Genomic DNA, 20,558 nt, shown 5'->3' on the forward strand with positions numbered 1-20,558 from the left:
CGACGACCGGGTTTTTTTTTTTTTTTGCTGGACCCCAGTTGGGTCTGCCAAGTATATTATTCAGTATACTGCTCTGCTTGAACCAGTTTAATTGAGAAATTTAGACGTCTTGGGCCGATACGTGTGATTTGGTAGACCAAGTAGGTGTTAAGACATTGATAGCTTCATCTTCCGGGGATCAATTTTCTCTTCGGGTCCTCTGTCCTTTGCTGCCTCCTGAACTGGAAGCCCTTTTTTTTCTCCTTTTCATATGTTTTTAAGAAGAAACAGGTGGGCTTTCCTTTCTTACTTTTGATTATAAATTCGTATGTTGATTTCCTAAACAGGCCTCATGTGTGTGAGCTCAAAAAAAAAAAAAAACGAGGTATGAACATCCAAGGCCCAAATACAACTAAACTAGTCAACCACTTTTACGGGCTTGGGCTCTACTTAAAAGATCTGGCCCATCTACTTAACAACATGTGTTGGTCTTTCCTTTAATTCAACTTGGTGATTTTTTTTAATTATTTTTACACAGATGTCCGGGAATTGTGTCCTTGACATGTAAAGGGGTGGAGCATCGAGGGGGGAGGAGGATAGAATTCTTTTTGGAGGCCTCCGATATGGAAGAATTAGTAGCAATTTCTTGAACAAGAGAATTGAAGAGTTTTATTATGGACCAAAGTCAATATATACAAATCTTCAAGTTTAGCACATGAAATAATAAACTACTACTATATCTCAAAAAATAATATAATGGAAACGTGCCATTGAACAAGTGGATTAAAGATTCCTGGAAGAATTGTTTCTCTCATATAACTTATTAAATATGTGAATTTGAACTTCAAATTGATGTAATTAAATCAGTCATTTTCAATAATTTAGTAGGGATTCAAGCAGAGGTGGTGGTCTATTGTAAGTTTTTTTTTTTCCAATGAATTATCTTGACTTTATACACGTGCCTGAAATATTTGGTTTTAAAATCACTATCATGCAACTTGAAGAATTCTTTATAGGTTAGTTTATCTGAAAATATGATTGTAATTGTTTTTAAAAATATTTATTATTTAGAAATATATTAAAATAGTATTTTTTAATTTTATAAAAATTATTTTTGATATCAATGCATCAAAATAATTTAAAAACAAAAAAAATAATTTAAGATAAAAAAAAAATAATTTTTTTCAAAAATATTTTAAAATATAAAAAAATAAATAGAATTAACAAAACTAACAAGTCTCCGGTGGTTTTAAGATTGCTGTTCATTTAAGGTGGTAATACCTGGACAGAATTGTCGGGGAAAAGCCGCCAGGGAAGAAGCGGTCCAGGTGCTTAAACAGGTTTGATTTATTTTTTTTCATATTCAAACTCTGCGGCCCAATATCTTTAAAACAAGAATATTCATTTGAATACATCGTATTGATGTAAAAAATATATTTTAATTTTTTTTGAATAAAATAATTTAATTCTAATTAATATATAAATTAATGCACAAGTAAATTCATATACGTTTGGGTGAAAAAAAAATTCTTTTCAAGATAATAATTATCTTGTTATCGTGTTTTTAGAATACATAAAACATGGTTATAAAACATGGTTATTAAATCTGATCTAATGTTTAATTTAGTGCAAGGTAGAAGTTATTAAAAATTTAGTTATTTAATTTAAATTAATTATTTTAAAAAAATTATGATGAAATTATTTTAAAAAAATCAAGTTAGGGTCAATTCTGAATTGATTTTTTCTATAACTGGCTTAAGTTGGAAACAAGTCAATTAAGACTAATTATTTGTTAAAACGAGTTTAATAATTGATGAATTTTAAAATTTGAATTAAAAAAATTATTAGTAAATATAAAAATAATTTTAAATTACTCTCGTGATCATACATGTAGAATTTATCTTAATTATAAATTAAGATTAAAAAGTATGAGATTAGATTGATGAAAACTATTATGGCATTTTCCTTTTCATCTTTAAACAAAGTCTCATAAACCGCTTGTGTTTGTGATCGATTTGTGAAGGGGGACCAAATTATCAACCTTAGGGAAGTTGGAGATTTATGATGATATTTTAAAAAAGTGTGATGTTAGGAATACTAATTAATTATTCTGGATTATATGGTAAACAGCCTTTTCAAAATACATGGAATTTGAATAATATCTATACAATATAAAATAATTAATAAAAAAATCATTCAACAATAAGATTTAATAAGAGTTTCAAGTATTTCTAGCAAACTCCTTGCTTTATTTGATGCTGGAGAAAATATATTTAACCCTAAATCTTAATTTACATTGATTGCTTTCAGCTAGAGTGGACCATGCATAATTAAAGCCTCTAAACAAATCTAATAATAGATGGAGCCTTCTTTTTAAGTCAAACAATATAAAATGGAAAAATTATCAATATATAGTGAATTCGTGATAGATCTATTAACTAATACCGTATCTATCAACATCTAAGACTTTAAAAACTACATAAGAAATAATTATTGAGGCGAATATATATATATATAATGGGCCACATTGGATGTCCCACCATTGATGTCGCTTATTCTCCGGTGACATCGGGGCCTAAAGCTGAAATCTGCTTTCTTCATCCATAAATTTTATTGATTCAACCAGGCTTCATGCCTTGTTACTAAGAGAAAACTCAAGAGTTCTTGTAATAAAATTCAAGTAATTAACACTATAGTTTCATCACATCCTAGTACATTTCAAAATCAAAAAGATGATATCATATCTTTCCCGTTTATCTTTGATCCAGCGAAAGGTAATTCATAAGCAGGGTAAACCTTTCATAATCAAGTAATTGATTAATCACACCTTGTGAAATTAGAGGAATAAATTAATTTTGTGTTTTTTACGTGACATATGGCTAAGAGTTATGGATTGTGAGTTCAGATTAAATTAAAAAATATATATATAAATACACTGAATGATCTGTGAATGACTTGATCAGAAAATGATTTAGGTTTAACATACAAAGGAGGATATAAGACCTAAATATTAAAGAAAAAAACTACTATTTTTTTCCATATGCAGGAATCAGCAAAATACGTGGCATTATATATATATATCCTTCAAAATCATGAGCATGAGACGTGTATTAGGTGAGGAGTTAGCTAGAAAGTGATTCAAGATATATGGTGCTTGTCCAACGTTTATATAGTGATCAAAGCATAGTAATCATGCCTCATTGATATATAATGCTGGATCTCTTTATTTTGTCCTAACCTCTCTGGGTGCTTTTCGGGGCCATTCATGCATACAAGCCATTGTCAATGGATATATCATGCTTGGGAGCAATGACGACGAGGGAGGTGATTAATTAAATATGCATGGGGTAGTCAGCTTAATTAATTGGATGACAGCTTGTGCTCGATCCCTTTACACCTGCTTAAAATTTTCTCACTTAATTTTTTTTTTCTCCAGAATAAGATTACTAGATTAATTACCTAGCAATCGAAATGAAAGAGACTTGGATTTTTATGTGCAAGGACAAGCATAAGACGCGATTCTTCAAATTTACAATTCATTTATACTCGACCGACCAAAAATTTAATTAGTATTTGTGAACTTGCAATGACAAAGTTTTAACACCTCTCAAGTGGGATTCGAGGGAGAAACTTGTTTTCGTCACCAAGGAATGCTTCATGGGTTTAACAACTAGTTATTTATTTATTTCACTATGAGGCTCAGGAGTTGGTCCTATTGTATCATTGGAACCGAAAAAAACTATAATTATTGGGACTCAAATCTTATCTAAGCGAAGAAAACTATATAATTCGCAACTATTAGATTTAAACCTGCTCATGTAAAAGAGGAAATTGCATAGAAGAAATCCTCATTCATAAAAGATAATGTTAATATTTTTCATGAATGCATGGTTTTAGATATTTATGACTCGTCTGAATCAGACTGATTAATTTTTTTTAATAATTTTAATACATGAAATCTAACCCATTTAATGTATGTATTTACTCTCTGATCTTTTGAGTTTGAATTTTGAAAGTAGTATTTAAATTTTTTTTATCTCCATTAGATATAAAATATATATTTTGATGTATGTTTGTTTTTGTAGTTTAACATGTTTTTTAAAATGCCTTTTAAACTAGATTTTTGCTTGAAAATATATTAAATAGATATTTTTAGGTTTTTTTAATAATTTTAATATGTTAATATAAAAAAATTATTTTGCTATATTTTTAATATTAAAAAATATTTTTATAAAAATATTATTTACCAAACTCAAACTTAATATCATTTGAAAAATAACACATTCTTAATTGATATAATAGTTTCCAGGATTCCCTCCTCATCAAACTCATATATATATGTATATGTATGTTGTTCGAAATTTAAAACGCGAGGCTCTGGCCCGTGCAAATTTGGAATATAGAAACCATTGACTTCACTTGACAACTGAGAGGTCCCCTTGATCTTCCAATGGACATGACAACTGAGACGCGATTAGAAAATTTAGCGAACCTGCAATTAGCAGAGACTTAGGGAACTGATGCATGCACCGAATGGAAAACAAAGGACAAATTAATGGAGCTTCTGGGCCAAACAACCACTAACCCCCAGCTATAGTACTATACCGCTATAAAACCCTAAACCGTCTCTTTCTGCTAAGGCATTTGACTTCGAGGAAGGTGGGGTGTATTAGGACTCACAAAACTTAAGCATGCGTCACTGACGAGTCAGTGGGTGACAGGTTAGTATCAAATTAATTCACATTTTTTGTTTTGTTTTTCTTGTAATCAAGCATAAATCCACGGGGAGTACTGCTGGAGCAGTATCTCTTGGCTACTCAACAAGATTAAATTCCACCATCATCGTTTATTACCTTCCAATATCTCAAGTTTGCTCCCACTCCTGGCATTTAGTTGATGGGTAAATCAACTGATTAACTTGCTAGCTAGGGATCATGGCCGGCCCCGTGGCCATAATGAGAGTAAAGAGAGCACGGGTGCCTGTGCTCTGGTGGAATACTTACCAACGTTTCTTGCTATATATCAAAGCAATTTATGCATGGTAACTCTTTCCATAGGGAGAAACAGGGCAAAACTTCGTACATGATCAAATTGTATAATAGGTAATCAGCTCTTTCCATGGAGAGAAACAGGGCAAAACTTCGTAACATGAAATTTTATACATTAGGCAAGGCAAGAGACATGACAATTTCACTTATTATATTCGATGTTATACATATATAGAGATTAAAGGTTAGTTTTCGTAGATCTAGATGTACCTATACGTATCGATACATCTTTATAGGATAGTTACATCAACTTATCAAATCAACAACAAATCCTTTGATGACAAAGGTTCCATAAATTTATTTATAGGCTTGAAATATATTCTATGGTTGAGGGGCCATGCATGTTAACCTTTACTCGGCATGGCCTCGTGGTATTTGACGAAGCCAAGTCAATGGTCGCGTTTGCATGGAATGGAATTAGTCCACATAATTTCCAGTATCTTGTTCATAAAAAACAAACTAGTCATGAATATTTTTCGCAAAACCAAAGCTGGTTTATGAAGACTTGCCGTTGGTAGACTTTTGTGTTCTCCCTAGTCCCTATATAACACCTCTCCTTCAACATGCCTCTTCACCCCATCACCATTTCTGTTTCTCTCTTCTCTTTCTTAAGGTAGTTGTTTAGCTATATCTAGTGGTCCAAGGTCTCACTCGTTTCTTGTTATATTTTGAATACAAATCATTGTTTTCTTTCCCCTTGTCATATCTATACTATATTAACTAACAAAGTTGCATTAATATTATTTCAGCCATGTCACCGGCATTGGTCTTGGAAGTTCAAACCATTTGCAAAGAAGATGAGCTAGTAGAAAGTCATGAGTACCAAAAAGGAGTGAAACATCTATGTGAGAGAGGGTTGACAAAAGTGCCTAGAAAATACATATTGCCGGCATTGGAGCGTCCTCTTTTATCGAGAAAAGATGGCGCTACTAATCTCAAGCTGCCTATAATCGATATTGCTCAGCTGCAAGGTCCAGATAGAAATCATGCCCTCGAATCCCTTTCAAAAGCTTGTGAAGAATATGGTTTTTTTCAGGTGAGCATGATTGATTTACCACTTCAGCGAATTAATTATATACCCTTGGTTTTAGTTTTAATTTTGGTTTATGCAGTTGATAAATCATGGCATCGCAAGCGATTCCGTTCTCGACATGATTCAAGGAGCAAGGAAATTCTTCGAGCTTCCTTTCGAGGAGAGGTCGAAGTACATGTCGAAAGATCAGAGTGCACCAGTTAGATATGGAACAAGTTTTAATCAGAACAAAGATAGGGTGTTTTGCTGGAGAGACTTTATAAAGCTTAATTGCCATCCCCTGTCAGATGTTCTTCCTTATTGGCCTTCTTCTCCTGCCGAGCTAAGGTGAGAAATCTGCACTAATATTGCACCTAATATGAGCTTCATGTTTCTAGCATGATGCTGTGAATCCGGTCCTACTCAATTACCTGCTCAAATAAATTAGATTACATGATTAATTATTCCCTTAATTGTAAGTGTCAAGTGTATTATTATACATGTCTCCAATAATTATTAATTGTTAATTCCATGTTTAATTTATTAACAGGCAAGCCGTGATTAACTACTCGAAAGAAACAAAATCCTTGTATCTAATGCTTGCGAAAGCAATATTAGAGAGCCTAGGATTGGTTGAAACAGATAAAAATATCGATGAAAATGATAGCTGTGATCTCTTAAAGGAATTTGAGGATGGGAGCCAACTCATTGTGGCAAATTGCTACCCTTCATGTCCTGAACCAGACCTTACACTTGGCATGCCACCCCATTCAGACTATGGATTCCTTACACTACTTCTCCCAGATGAAAAGGTTAAGGGTCTGCAAATTCAGCATGAAGGGAGATGGGTCACTGTGGAACCAATTCCCAATTCATTTGTTGTTAATGTTGGTGATCATCTTGAGGTTAGTTCATTAAGCATTAATTACCAAGTTTAACAGTTTTTGAATTACCAATCCATGCATAATTAACCCTTTTTTCATCATATGGCAGATTTTTAGTAATGGGAAGTACAGGAGTGTACTCCATAGAGTTCTAGTCAATCCTTTGAAGTCTCGAATCTCCATTGCCTCGTTACACAGTTTACCTTTCAACAGCATGATTCGTCCATCGCCAAAACTCGTCAATGATGCTAATCCAAGGCGGTATAAGGATACAGACTTTGCGACTTTTATTCAATACATGGCATCTCATGAACACAAGAACAAGAACTTCCTGGAGTCCAGGAGATTGTCTCAGCTAGGCGATGCATGAGTTTTTCTTTTTTTTTTAAAAAAAAAATAAATATATATATTTTTAGTTATTTTTATTTCTTTAGTATAGGAGTTTTTTTTTCTATTAAGTATTATTATGTTTTTTTTAGTTTATTTAAAGAGATCGAGTAATTTTTCTCTCTTGTTTTTTCTATCTAATTTTACTAGGGTTTTCTAATTTTTTTTCCCTTTGTAATAATCTTTTAGCAAGTGAAACTTGGATAAATAAAAATTGAATATCTTTTCATGATAATAAACAAAATATCAAGTACAAGAAGCTTGCCTCTAGCACAGGCAAATCAAAGCGCAGTAAAGACTTGTTAGGATCGGTGCTAGAGTTACAGAGAACACTATTCTGCTGTTTTATCAGTAAAAATAAAAAAGAAACTAGGTAATTAATTAAGAAGCTTATACTTTTTCGTAAGCTCTTTAATCTATCCCCTGTTGAATCTTATTTTAATATATACACAGCTTTCTCTTTGCTATTTGGACGCATCTTGTATGATAATTAAGGAAGACAACTGAAGAAACTTAGGGTCAGGACAAAAAAGGTGGTGCTTAGTAGTAAAAATCAAAGAAGAAATGTGAAGAAACCTAGGGTTATTTGTAGGTTATTAAGTAACTTACAGCCATTTGCTAATCTATCCTCCATTTTCACTGCTGTATATAAATCCTCTGGAGTCCATGCTTTTGATCCATAAAGATTTTTTTTGCTATATTCAAAGCGAACGGGGACTCTAATCCCTACACTTGCATGTTAGAGGCCCAGATCTTGAAGGGTCCACCCTTGTCCATTAGGTCCCCGAGCCCATGCACGTTGACAAATTCCTTCATCAGCAGCACTCCAAGATGTTGAAAATAAATTAAAGAAACGAAAGTGATTGTGCGTGTTTGGCTTAGTCACCATAGAGGACCTCACGCAACGTACAATGACAAGATTTTTTTTTTTAAAAAAAAAATACGATTTCACAAATTTTAAAATGGTTGTTAAACTGCAGAGAGAATTTAATTAAATAAATTTTGAATTTCCGTAATTCAATGCCAGTAATGTACAAAAGTATTTTTGAGCAGAAAATCGAGTTGATCTCGCTAATAAACCAAGATTAAATATATTTTTTAAACTTAACTAGAAAAAAACCAATAAAGAAAATAAAGAAAATCTTGAAACATTTTATGGGATTGTAGCTTGAACTCATAATTAAATTAAAAGTTATGCTTAATGAGTGTTATTAATAAGCTTATTTGACTTATTCAAACGTGATATTAGATTTTGTCATAGAGCCTAAACATGTTTAGAGAATTCAAATATTTTTTTAACTGAGTTTATTTTTTAGTTTTTGTGTTTGTAATAAAATAAATATAAAAAAGTGTTTGATAGTAAATTAAATTGATTTTTTAACTATGAAATCCGCTAAAAAATTAAATTAAAACTTAATTTTTATGCAGTAGTTTTTATATTCTGTATTTGTTTTTAGTATTAAAAATATTTTAAAAAAAAATAGTTTTTTTATTTTTTTATTTTAAATTAATATTTTTTTAATATTTTTAGAGTTAATTTAAAATTAATTTTTAAAAAATAAAAAATAGTTAATTTAAAATTAATTTTAAAAAAATAAAAAATATATTTCAATATAACTTTAAATAAAAAATATTTTAAAAATAATTACAACTATCCTTTTAAATGAGATTAAACACACAACTACTTTAAAAACAAAGTTGGTACAAATTCAAATTTTCACACGTAGACTTGTATATGCAATATGAATTCTGAATCGATCAATTTATCAACAGCTTGAATTTGGAAAAATAAACTTTGAAATTCCGACATTTGACCACGAAGTTGCTGCTGGTGATGGATCCTTGTTATGACACACCGCCTTCCCGTACCAATTACAAGGACTTGTATCTTGCTCGAAGCACGGACTCTACCTTGGTGGCGGTCTTTTGAAGGCGCAGATGATGTCTTACCAGTGACTTCGAAGAAATATCTAGCTGAATTTCTTGCATATCATTTTCATTGCTTCTGCAGCCTTCGACAGATTGTCCTGTAAAGGTAGGTTTGCCTTTTTGACAAAAATTACTTATTGATTTTCATACTTGTCCGTCTCTTTCTTCTACCTTTTTTTTTTTTTTTTAAGTTGTTATTCTCGTTCCGGATATTAACTTTTAAAAGAATTTAGTTATCAATCTATTGGATTAATTTAAGTTAATTATTTTTATTAAAATAATATTTTTTTTATCTTAGTTATTAATTCATATAGGTTTAATCAATTCAACTAGATTATTAAAAAATTAGCTGGATGGAATGAATTTTATTGGTTTGGTATATTATTAAAGTCATTAAAAATCTATATCAAACTATAAATATCTAGTTTTCTAGTAAATTCATAATACCAAAATAAATTTAACAACTATATTTTTCTGATTACGGTAATTTTTTTTCTCCTAATTTTCTTATTTTTTAATGATTTTTTTATGTTGTTAATTTTTTCTCAACTTTTTAGTTAAATTTAATTATTTTTTTATAGAAAAACTATTATTTTTTTTCTTTTCTTCTTTAGTTATGCTGAATAATTAAAATCTTAGTTGAATTAAATAAATTTTGTTGAGTAAATTTCTTATTAAATTCAACTAAAAACTCGTACCGAGCTCTAAATCTCCGGTTTTTTAAGATAGTGTTTGACATTACAGTAATTATTATTATTTATTTAAAAATATATTAAAATATTATTTTTTAAAAAATATTTTTGATATTAGCACATCAAATCAAAACAATTTAAATATATAAAAAAATAAATATAAAACAACAACAAAATATTAACTTTTTTAAAAAGCACTGCCACACCATATAAACAAACACACCTGTTAATAAAACCACCATATCAAATTTATAAACTATATTATTTCTGCTTACATTATTCCTTCAATGTTTTTGTGTGCTCCAATTTTTTCAAGCCATCACAAACACACACACACACACAGATTGCCGAAGGTGAGAATTTCATTTTCCCTGGAGAAAAAAAAAAAAAAACTATGCTCGGGCCGGGTATGCTCATCATCGTTCAAACGACGGTATATAAAGGCAAAAGAACTTATAGTCTCTTGACCAGATCTCCAGAGAAAATTTATCGTAACCCAGTCCACTTTTCCGCAGTGAAGTTTGCCGCTGGATCACTGTCATTTTGGCAACATGGCGTCGATGCTTTATAGCGAGGTCACCTTCATGACTAGCCCACCCTGAGTAATAAATTGAGGACATGGAAGTCAATCATTTTTTTTTCTTCCTGATTTTAACGGTTTCTGTATCAGAATCTGTCCATTGAAATTAAAATTAAATCCCTTCTTGATTTGTTCTTGCATAGACTTTCCATGTTTATTTTTTTCAAAATAAATTCGAGAAGATAACGTACGCAGACAAAAACTATCTCGTGTTCACAACGAAGACCGACGGCTATGTCTAAATCAGTATGTTCATGGATAAAAATATCTTCAATTATAAACTTGGGTAAAATATTCAAAAGGTGATCGAACCTAATCCACTACACAGTAATTAATTTACCAAATGGGTTGGATAGACGTAATGGGAAGGATTGATGCCACTCTTGGAACAATCATAACACATATCATTGGCTTTTGGCGAAGAAAATTGGCGTGTGAGTTCAATAAGTTTTGGCATCCACCTAACAACTCCAGCCCATTGGACTCTAATTCTCCAACATCATATGAAAGCATGAGTTAGCAAGCACTGTCTTGTGAACCAAAAGAACAAGAAGACAACAGGACAGGGCGACGAATCTTGAGAGCCAACATGCAAGGCGGCATCACGTGAACAAATTTTATTCCAAAATCTAATGGGAAGGCAAAGAAATAAATGTTATATCAAAACTTCGTATTCATTTGGTTTGGTCCCTTGTCTCAACCCATAATACATCACTAATTGCATCCCCTGTAAGCTGCGGCCCCCGAGCCAGCATATATCCACTTGGAAGTTCTTCAGACAACAACTGCAAACGCCAAGAACTTCTGTAATTTTTATTTGTGTTCTGTCCCCATCTTCCTTCACAGTTTCTTGGGTTGCCACATAGCTCTGTTTTTGATAAACGTTGCCCATGTCTAGATGGACCTTAGTGTATGTTTGACATCAATGCGGTTGGTTTTGTCATTGTGGTTTGAAGATGTAAGCTAAGAAAAACTATAAATTATATATATATATATATATATATATATATATATATATATATATATGTATATATTTTTTAATTAATGTTTCAATATAGTTTTCTCCATAAAAAAAATATCTAAGTAGGACCGGGTTATAATTTGATAATTCCATAACCAAGTTAGACTCTTAAGAGATTCAACAGGAGAAGCAATTCCTCGAGAAACAGCTTAGCTAGTAAATACATATACATGTTCTACACTCTGTCAACCAGGATTTAATTCCAATAGTAATGAAACATATTTCCTCTTGAACATGAATGGTATGTTCTTTACAAAGAATATAAATTGTAAAAAATGAAAAAGAAAATAAGGATTAGAAAGCTATAGAAAAAGAAAGCAGAAAAGCATAAATAAGGAGAAATTATTAGACATATCAGGAGTTGTACTCCACCTTTCTCTTAAGAATACAAGAGCCGCTATAAAAATAATTCATGAATCTCATGACGTTTTTGTAGAGGGAGAAGTATAATTCCCGGTACACCGAAGAATTTCTCTAAACGAAATGCAAACATGCTCCAATTAAATAGACTACCATATCAAAGCAAATAAGAGATTGATGAATGTCTCTTCATGTTTGCAGTTTCCGTGATACGATGAATTGATTACTCTGATGATAATTTATCGGCATTGATGTGATTAGGATGTATGTTAAAGCGTGATTTTGAATTGGGATGGCGTTGTTCGTGGAGGGATCGTCAAGATCCGGCATCCCGAGAGAGGTTACGGTTAATTTCGTTACCGTTAAAGAAGTGTAACTATGGAACCATTTTACTAGGGATCAGTTGCAGTGGATTCTTTGCTATTTTGTGATTGCTTGGTTGTTTATTAATTGATTGCAGGATTTTTATTGAAATCCATGTTTCCCACTTCAAATCTTTGTAAAAGGGCGTGAAGAGATGAGAGACAATTTGGTAAACACGAACATTTTGGCAAACCTTACTGCCAAAAGTTTCTAAATCTTCGTTGAGAGAGATTGCAGTGAGCTTACAGAAGAAAACCTGAAGGTTAGAAAATTGAGATCCCAGACGTGCAACCTTGAAGAGGAGCTGAGAAAGAAGGAAATTATTAGCTAAGAACTTTTCACCGATCATTTTGCAGATTCAATGTGCAGATCTACCGTAAGTCTACAAGAACAGTTAGAACGAAAAGAAATTGAGATTGATACAGTATAAAAACAGTTAGAACGTCATGAAGAAATGGAAACCAGGGCCAATGACCATCCTGCAAACATCTGTGCAGACGTCAAGCTTTTCAACTCACATGCATGCTGCCGCTGAAATGGCCAAAACATTATCTGAGTTGCAGGAACATGTTTAGCGGATGTGAAGAAGAAACAGTATGATCTTTGTTCATTTAATCATGTTTAGCGAATGTGAAGAAGAAACAGTATGATCTTTGTTCGCCTACAAGTGGGAAATCTAGTTCTGCTTTCAGTAAATCCGTGATTTCAAATGCTATAGATTTGTTTAATCAAAATGAGTAAGCAATTAAAGCCTATTTTGAACAGTTTCGTCCAGCTAAAAGATTTGTTTGAAGAAAAATCTGCTTCTTTCGAGCATGAAGTTTTTGATGTGATAAAATTCAAAATATATAAATAATAAGTTATTTAGTGCGTGAAATTATATTTAATTAATATGTTTAAATATTTGAAATTTTTTATTTTATTCTAATAAATTTCAGGTTTATGGTAAAATTTTAAGTGCATGTAAAAATAGTCTCAATCATGGAATCTAAAGACACTCTAATAATAAAATTATTATATTTATGAGAATAACAATAAATATTTTTAGATAACAAATAATTTAAAAAAAAAATTAAATTCAAAAAACAAATATATTTATTCTTAAGTTTTAAGTGTATTAATGCTTTAAAATCTATATAAGTTTATCTTAAGAGATTAAAAGTTTTGAATCCTTGCCTGAATAGTTTAGGGATATTTATAATATTTAAATTTTATTGTTTTTGGATAAAAAAATAATTGGAATTTCCTTTATTTTTTATGATATTAATAAAAGATAAATGTTCTTTACCAATTATTAAAAAATTATTATATTAATATAAATAATTATTGTAGATAGAAATACATGACGGGAAAGATAAATATTTAAAGATAAATGTTCTTTACCAATTATTAAAAAATTATTATATTAATATAAATAATTATTGTAGATAGAAATACATGACGGGTTATCATGCATTCAAGATATAAAGATATGGTGGTTCATCACGCTTAATTCTTTGAAGGAACAAGAGATGGATACTCTAAGGAGTTCTGAGATGGGGCCAGAAACTGAGGTTTCTAATCTTCAGAATGGGAAACAGTGGTTGCAGAAAAATATGGAAGCTACGCTAAGAGAAAGCACTATGGCCTCTAAATGCATGGATGATTTATGAAAAGAAATGACGGTGGTTGGTAGTAACTTGGGTTTGCAGGCTTTAGCCAAGGAAATTTTGGAGAAGTTGTCAGAGCTGCATATGTGGCTGGTAGCACAGTTAAGATATTTGTCCAACGATAGGGAATCGAACCTCGTGGAATTGCATAATTTAGAACCTCGTAATACGAGTCTCCGAGAAGAATGAGAATATTGGGAAGTGAAATGGAGGCACAAAAGGTTGATAGGAAGCAAAAGCTGAGGACATGCAAATGCTGAAAGTCTTTTCGAAGAATGCAGTTTGCTTCAGAAATCAAATGCAGAACTGAGGAAGCAAAAGATGGAGTTACATGAGCATTGTACAGTCTTGGCAGCTGAGCTAAGGGATTCTGAATTATTTTTTTCCTGATATGTCCAAGGAAGTAGAAGATCTTGAAGGTAAACATATTTTGCTGCAGGAAGAAATAGCCTCGAATTAATAGCTAGCCCTTAGTGGAGAACTTGATTAGCTTCTTCAAGAAAACAATGAATATAAACGAAACTTGCAACGGAAGAGAGCATTCTGAATCAGATTCATTTAGAGAAGACAGTTGAAGCTGGGAATCTTCAAAGAGAGATTGCATATCTGACCGAACGGCAACTCATGTCAAAAAGTAAAGGACAAATTCAGAATTAGCTGTGGTTGAAGTGCCTCAATTTCGTTCGGATAAAGCTATGCTGGAAGATTCTCTGCAAGAATTACATGGAAAACTTGAATTATCTGAGATCAATCTCAGTTGGATGCGGCACAATAAATAATAAAAATTGAAACAAAAAAAGAAGTTTTAGGGAAAAAAAGCTAAAGAAAAAAAAAAGAGATTACAGTGATTGGAGACTTAGAGTTGTGCATGAAATTGCTGCTTCCAAACAAAACTAGCTAGGAAGTTCTGATTGCTGATTATTAAAAGCTATTTGAACTGCTAGAAGATGCCAAATCCAAAGAAGAGAAACATAAAAGCATTGTTAAGGGGCTGGAATTAAAACTTAAAGTTTCTGCATATGAGAAGCAACAAATTACAGAAGAAACTTCCAGGCTTGGGATCCAATTGCTGAAAACATCACTGCTTCAAGATGAGATTCGGGATCTTAAAAGAACACTTAATGAGGTCAAATTTGAAAATAAAAAACTTGAATCTTCATTGCATATTTTATCAGGGGATAACGGGGAACTGAAGGCTGAGAAAATCCTGTCTATGTAAGAGATTCCTGACATGCAGCTATTGCTGAATTAGGAGACTGCAGACATTGTAAAGTTTCCCTTGAGGAGAAGCTTTTCGACTGGAAGGGGATTTAACTGCAAGAAAAACAATAGGTGCCCAGGATGCTGAGCTGAAAATGAGCTTGCCCGGGTGAAGAGAGGAAATAATGAATCCCAGAGGAAGATGAGATACCTTGAAGAGGAAAAGCAGGAGTGCCTGAAGAGAACCCAGGCACTTAAAGAGGAGCTGAGCCAGAGGAAAGAAGAAGACGATCAACACTAATCCAATGACGCAAGCCTTCCCTCTTTTTCCTGGATCCAGTAAAATGACTACTACTTCTCCTGGTGAATTGAATCTCTCACAGGTCAGTACCAACAATTAATTATATATCATGTTCAATTGAAAATAGTTTATGCATGCAACTATTTAGATGACAAATAATTAAATTGAAGATAATCTCTAACCAAATGAAGAAAGAGGAGGCAAGTGATTTAGAAGTGTTATCTATGGGATAACAGTCAAGTCTAATTCACTATGTTTTATTTGCTGCCTCTGTTTCAGTCTGTTAACTGATGGACTTCAGGTTGATGGATGAAGATGCAGTAGTAGAGAGACGGATACGAGGGCAAGAAATCGTCACTTCAGCCGGAATTTCAAGATTTACAGGAGCGCTACTTCGACATGAGCCTTAAATATGCCGAAGTTGAAGCTGAACTCGCGAAACCTGTACTGCAGCTAAGACAGTCGATAATGGGCGACGGTGGTTTTCTTGAGTACAGAGGTGACAAGTGCACAATGAAAAGTAAGAAATATGGTCTCATCTTCGACTTGATTTAACCATTAAATTAAGAGTCTATTTTTATTAGCAAACTAGCTTAATTCATTTACAACTTTTTTAGAATCAAACTACATTAGTAACTTGTCACAGTCAATAACTTATTTTAATCCAAGTGAATAGAACAACTATTTTTTCTAGGTTTTGGCTGAATAATTCTTCCTTTTAACATATTTTCTGGCTTAGTTTGGTATTGTAATAATTTTTGTTTTTTTTTTTAATTATTGGGAAAAAACTGTTTGATTAAATGAATAAGCTATGCTCATGGCATTGAGCCCACATGTAATTAGATTTAAAAAATTAGTAGGCTAAAATAATCTGGTTTTTACTCATGAGAATATGTTTTATCATTATTATTTTTTACATGAAGTTTTAATTAACTATATATATATATATTTTATTATTTTTTAAAAATTATAATTACAAAAACTACCTGAACAGACCGCAGGCCTATTACAAAAACAAACGTCGGGACAGAAAATGAAACAGGCTTGTTAAACTACTGGACTTAGGAGTGTTGCTTGATGAATCCAGGCCTGACCCATTTTAAAAACACAACCCGCGAAACCCGAAAATTTTCAAAAAAAACCAAAACTTTCAACTTTTAAGAACCCCGGTCTGCAAAATGCAAAAACCCAATCTCTTACCGTCTATTTAAATCCTTTCAAATCCAACCATCCACGTCACCAGTCCGCGTCTTCCAAAAACCAGCCAATCACCACTCACCTCCTCTCCTTATATAAACACATCACAAACTACAACCATCCTATCCTCATAGATAATTCTCAAAAGAAGAAATCCCCCAATTCTTCTCTTAAAAAGAAAGAAAATTCCATCTTAGTCCCTCATTTTCAGGAATCCAAAATGGCTCCCAAGGCAGAGAAGAAGCCGGCCGAGAAGAAGCCTGCCGCAGCAGAGAAAGCCCCAGCGGAGAAGAAGCCCAGAGCTGAGAAGAAGTTGCCCAAAGAAGGAGGGAGCGAAAAGAAGAAGAAGAAATCAAAGAAGAGCGTTGAGACCTACAAGATCTACATCTTCAAAGTCTTGAAACAGGTACACCCTGATATTGGGATCTCAAGCAAGGCAATGGGTATCATGAACAGTTTCATCAATGATATCTTTGAGAAGCTTGCTCAAGAGTCTTCTAGGCTTGCTAGGTACAACAAGAAGCCTACCATTACTTCTCGGGAGATCCAGACTGCAGTCAGATTGGTTTTGCCTGGAGAACTTGCTAAGCATGCTGTTTCTGAAGGGACTAAGGCCGTTACCAAGTTCACTAGCTCTTAGGTGGATAGGGTTTGTTTGGGTCTGTTGTGGGTTTCGCGGAGTTAATCTTTGTGTGTGATGTAAAGGTTGTTTGGATTCTGATCTGAACAAAATTTAATGGGACTTTATTTTAGTTCATAAATTGGCTTTTTTATCATTGGTTTTCAATGATTTTGGCTATGTTTCTTGATATCTCTCAGGTTCGAAGGTTACAAGTTCTGAATCCGAAAGCTAATTTCATGTGGCCTATAACTGTCTGTTAATCGAAATGAAGTTCCAATTTTTATTTTTATTTTAATTAAACTGTGATCAGTAAACGTAATCTAATTAACAGTTCTTGTTTATTGTATCTATAACTTTGCTTTTAAGACATCAAGCTGATGCCAAATCAAATTGATCATGAGCTAAATTTAGAAGATTTTGTATTATTAGGAGTAAAAATAAATAAATAAATATTTTTTGAACCATAAAGATAAAATCAAAACTGGTATCATCAAGAATGGTAGGAATTTCACTCACTGTTTCTCCATTCTAAAGCCGATCATCAAGAATGGTAGGAATATTTTCACATGGAATGAGTTTTTTTTTTTTCACTCACTGTTTCTCCATTCTAAAGCCATTGTTTATTCAAACAATCAGATTTTGATAAGCATTACTATAATTATTCCTATTTTAAAATATGGACAACAAAGGTAAATTTGTCTCCATCACGGACGGACTAGCTCGTTTGCACTGTTTGACCAGGAAGCCCCCTAATGTATTTCCAGTTCCCAAATCAAGTCTCAAAACAAGGTATTTTTTCAAATCAATCCAAAATATTTTAATTTTTTTCAATTTCACCCGTCTTGATTTTAATAAATTTTATTTACTTGTTTTGCAGCCTATAATGTTTTTTTATATCATGAAATATGCAAGTTTTTAGAATGAAAATATTAGTAAACTTTGGTGGAAGGAACAATCTGTGATACTATTTGTTTTTGGACTGAATTGAGAATAAATATATAGTATGGAGACTAGTTTGAGGTTTCCCGTTTGTACCTCCTTCGCTCTTCATATAGACTTGGTTAAAGAAATGGAAGGAAACTCAAAAAATTATTCTCGACAAAACAATTCGAATATTGCCACTTTAAAACAATGCAAAAGTTTCAATGACAATAAATATTCGCTCCCACCAATAAAATAATTTATTATACCGATGGAATTCAATTTATTAATTTTAAAACTAATGATTTGAATTTTTATATAATAAGAAGCAACTATAATTTTTATACTAATATTTTTTTTAAAAGTGCTTCGGATTTTACCTGTAATGTCGTCAAAGGTTTCGTGTGACCAGGGCTAGTTCAGTGCATCCCACTTTCTTACAACGACAAGTTTACCTGACTTCTTCTTCACTGCTTTAGCGCACGAAGTTTCCTTGATGCTGTCGCGACGATTATAGGTAAATGACTTGCATTGATTTGACAAATAAGAGCACAGTTTTAGTAGTAAAAAGTAGAAATAATCATATTTTATAAAAATTATTTGGTAGCACGATGAAGGTTGCATTTTAAATAACTTTTTGTTATAAAATATATATTAATGATATTTTTTTTATGTTTTAAAAATTATTTTTTATATTGATATATTAAAATAATTTAAAAACACTAAAAATATATTAATTTAAAATTAATAAAAAATAAAAAAATTTAATTTTTTTAAAAACAATATTCATGATTATTTTAAAACTACTGAGTTATGTGTTTCTTACCAACTTGTACGAAAGGCCAAAACACCATAGCCACTTTTCTCATCAACCGTTTTTCATGGCTAATAACACTGCTATTCAAGGGATAACATGTTTTTATATATATATATTTTAGTTATCAAACCTTTTTCTTTCAAATTAATACTCTCGCGTTATGTTTATATTAAAAAATCTTGATATTCAATTATATATCAATATTATAAGATAAAATCTTAGCTGATAATTTCAAAATTTTTTTTTTTGTTGGAAGAAAGATCAGAATTAAAAAAAAAAACTCGCTCTTCAAGAGATGTGAAAAAATCAACTTTGATCCCTAAAGTTTTAATTGACACGTATTTAATCTTTATAGTTTTGAAATTTAATATTTTTATTATAAATTTTATTTTTTTTCATGTTTGAATCATTATGTTAAGAGAAAAAAATTAAAGTTATATATAAAAAAGGAGAGATAAAGGGATTGATTGTCACATTTTGGCCAATAAAAATAATCAAAATTCATTATAATAAAAATGATATTTAAAATATTATTAAATTTTTTCATGGTTTTTAAATAAATTTATAGATTTTTATTATGATATTAACAATTATTTTGTTGAACATAATATGCAAAAATAATTTTAAGAATGTGCTCATAGTATTTAGTGAAAAGAAAATGTCTATTTTGTTATTATTATTATTTTTTTTTGCTGTGGGTGTGTTAGATAATTTACTCTCTTCTTTTTTTTTTGTTGTGGGTGTGTTAGATAATTTACTCTCTTCAAGTATTTATTTTTTCTTTAATCATATATAAATTATCGAACCATTATTTGTTATGTTTTTTCATTCAAAATTGCTTTTCATAACATGAAAAATTTAAAAAGCAATGCTTCTTATAAAAGAATATTTTCATCAAAATAAAAAAATACATGAATAAAAAAAAAATTCTTAGTAAAGAGATATATTTTTTTTTACTTAGTTATGAAGATTAAAATTTTTATGGGTTTATATTTTAATTATTTTTAGATTTGACGGTTTCCTATTGATGTGAAGGTTAAAACTTCTGAATCGGAAGGCTAAATTCACGTAGTTTATTACTCTTTGTTAATGGAATTAAGGTTCAATTTTTTTTAATCAGATAGTGATTAGTAGACGTAATCTACTCTGAGGCATTCTTTTGCCATGCACAATAAGAACATGGTAGATTGACTAAGTCTATCACATTATACTGTAGACTCAAAATGTAAAACATCAAGGTGGTTATATCTTCCAGAGCTTATTAGGTAAAGTCCTATAAATATTCATAATAATAAACAAAGTCCTATAAATATTTAGATAGTTATTAATTTTAAAATTAATAAAATTAATTAAGATATACATAAATTAATTCAAATATTCATAATAATAAACAAAAATGTAAAGGGTCCACTAAAATTTCATCTGGAAGAGAAGAGAAACCTTAGTTTTTTCCTTAAAAACAAGCAAAGCCCTGTTTGCAGATGTCTGTCTTCCCACGATCACTGCCGTCTCATTCTCCCAGGCTTGTATCTTTCCCGCCATCAAGTTGATTGTGTTTCGTGGCCTATCACCCTTCAGGTTCTATTACAGAATAAA

General features: G+C 31.4%; 2 protein-coding genes and 1 long non-coding RNA gene across 3 annotated transcripts; 2 read left to right on the top strand and 1 right to left on the bottom strand.

The window, feature by feature from the left end:
* Nucleotides 1–5,608: 5,608 nt before the first annotated feature.
* Nucleotides 5,609–7,302, top strand: LOC105125522 (probable 2-oxoglutarate/Fe(II)-dependent dioxygenase). The gene is made up of 4 exons (XM_011026006.1): nt 5,609–6,063; nt 6,140–6,387; nt 6,590–6,944; nt 7,033–7,302. Exons 1-4 carry the CDS (start codon nt 5,779–5,781, stop codon nt 7,291–7,293), a joined length of 1,149 nt encoding a protein of 382 aa, XP_011024308.1. The 5' UTR covers nt 5,609–5,778; the 3' UTR covers nt 7,294–7,302.
* Nucleotides 7,303–14,876: 7,574 nt separating this feature from the next.
* Nucleotides 14,877–20,543, bottom strand: LOC105125521 (uncharacterized). Its single transcript, XR_842256.1, has 2 exons — nt 20,403–20,543; nt 14,877–15,464 (listed from the first exon to the last, which is right to left on the bottom strand). It is a non-coding gene; the product is annotated as an uncharacterized LOC105125521 (long non-coding RNA).
* Nucleotides 16,708–17,378, top strand: LOC105125520 (probable histone H2B.1). Its single transcript, XM_011026004.1, has one exon. The coding sequence runs from the start codon at nt 16,823–16,825 to the stop codon at nt 17,240–17,242; it is 420 nt and encodes a 139-aa protein (XP_011024306.1). The 5' UTR covers nt 16,708–16,822; the 3' UTR covers nt 17,243–17,378.
* Nucleotides 20,544–20,558: the final 15 nt, after the last annotated feature.

The sequence above is a fragment of the Populus euphratica genome, unplaced genomic scaffold (genome assembly GCF_000495115.2).
Source record: "Populus euphratica unplaced genomic scaffold, PopEup_1.0 scaffold22.1, whole genome shotgun sequence".
NCBI lineage: Eukaryota > Viridiplantae > Streptophyta > Magnoliopsida > Malpighiales > Salicaceae > Populus > Populus euphratica.

Bases quoted from the DNA above. Each gene is read 5' to 3' on its own strand.
- LOC105125520 (XM_011026004.1), top strand. From the start codon at position 16,823: ATGGCTCCCAAGGCAGAGAAGAAGCCGGCCGAGAAGAAGCCTGCCGCA.
- LOC105125522 (XM_011026006.1), top strand. From the start codon at position 5,779: ATGTCACCGGCATTGGTCTTGGAAGTTCAAACCATTTGCAAAGAAGAT. The intron at 6,064-6,139 runs GTGAGCATGATT...TGGTTTATGCAG, and splicing joins AAGAATATGGTTTTTTTCAG to TTGATAAATCATGGCATCGC. The intron at 6,945-7,032 runs GTTAGTTCATTA...ATCATATGGCAG, and splicing joins ATGTTGGTGATCATCTTGAG to ATTTTTAGTAATGGGAAGTA.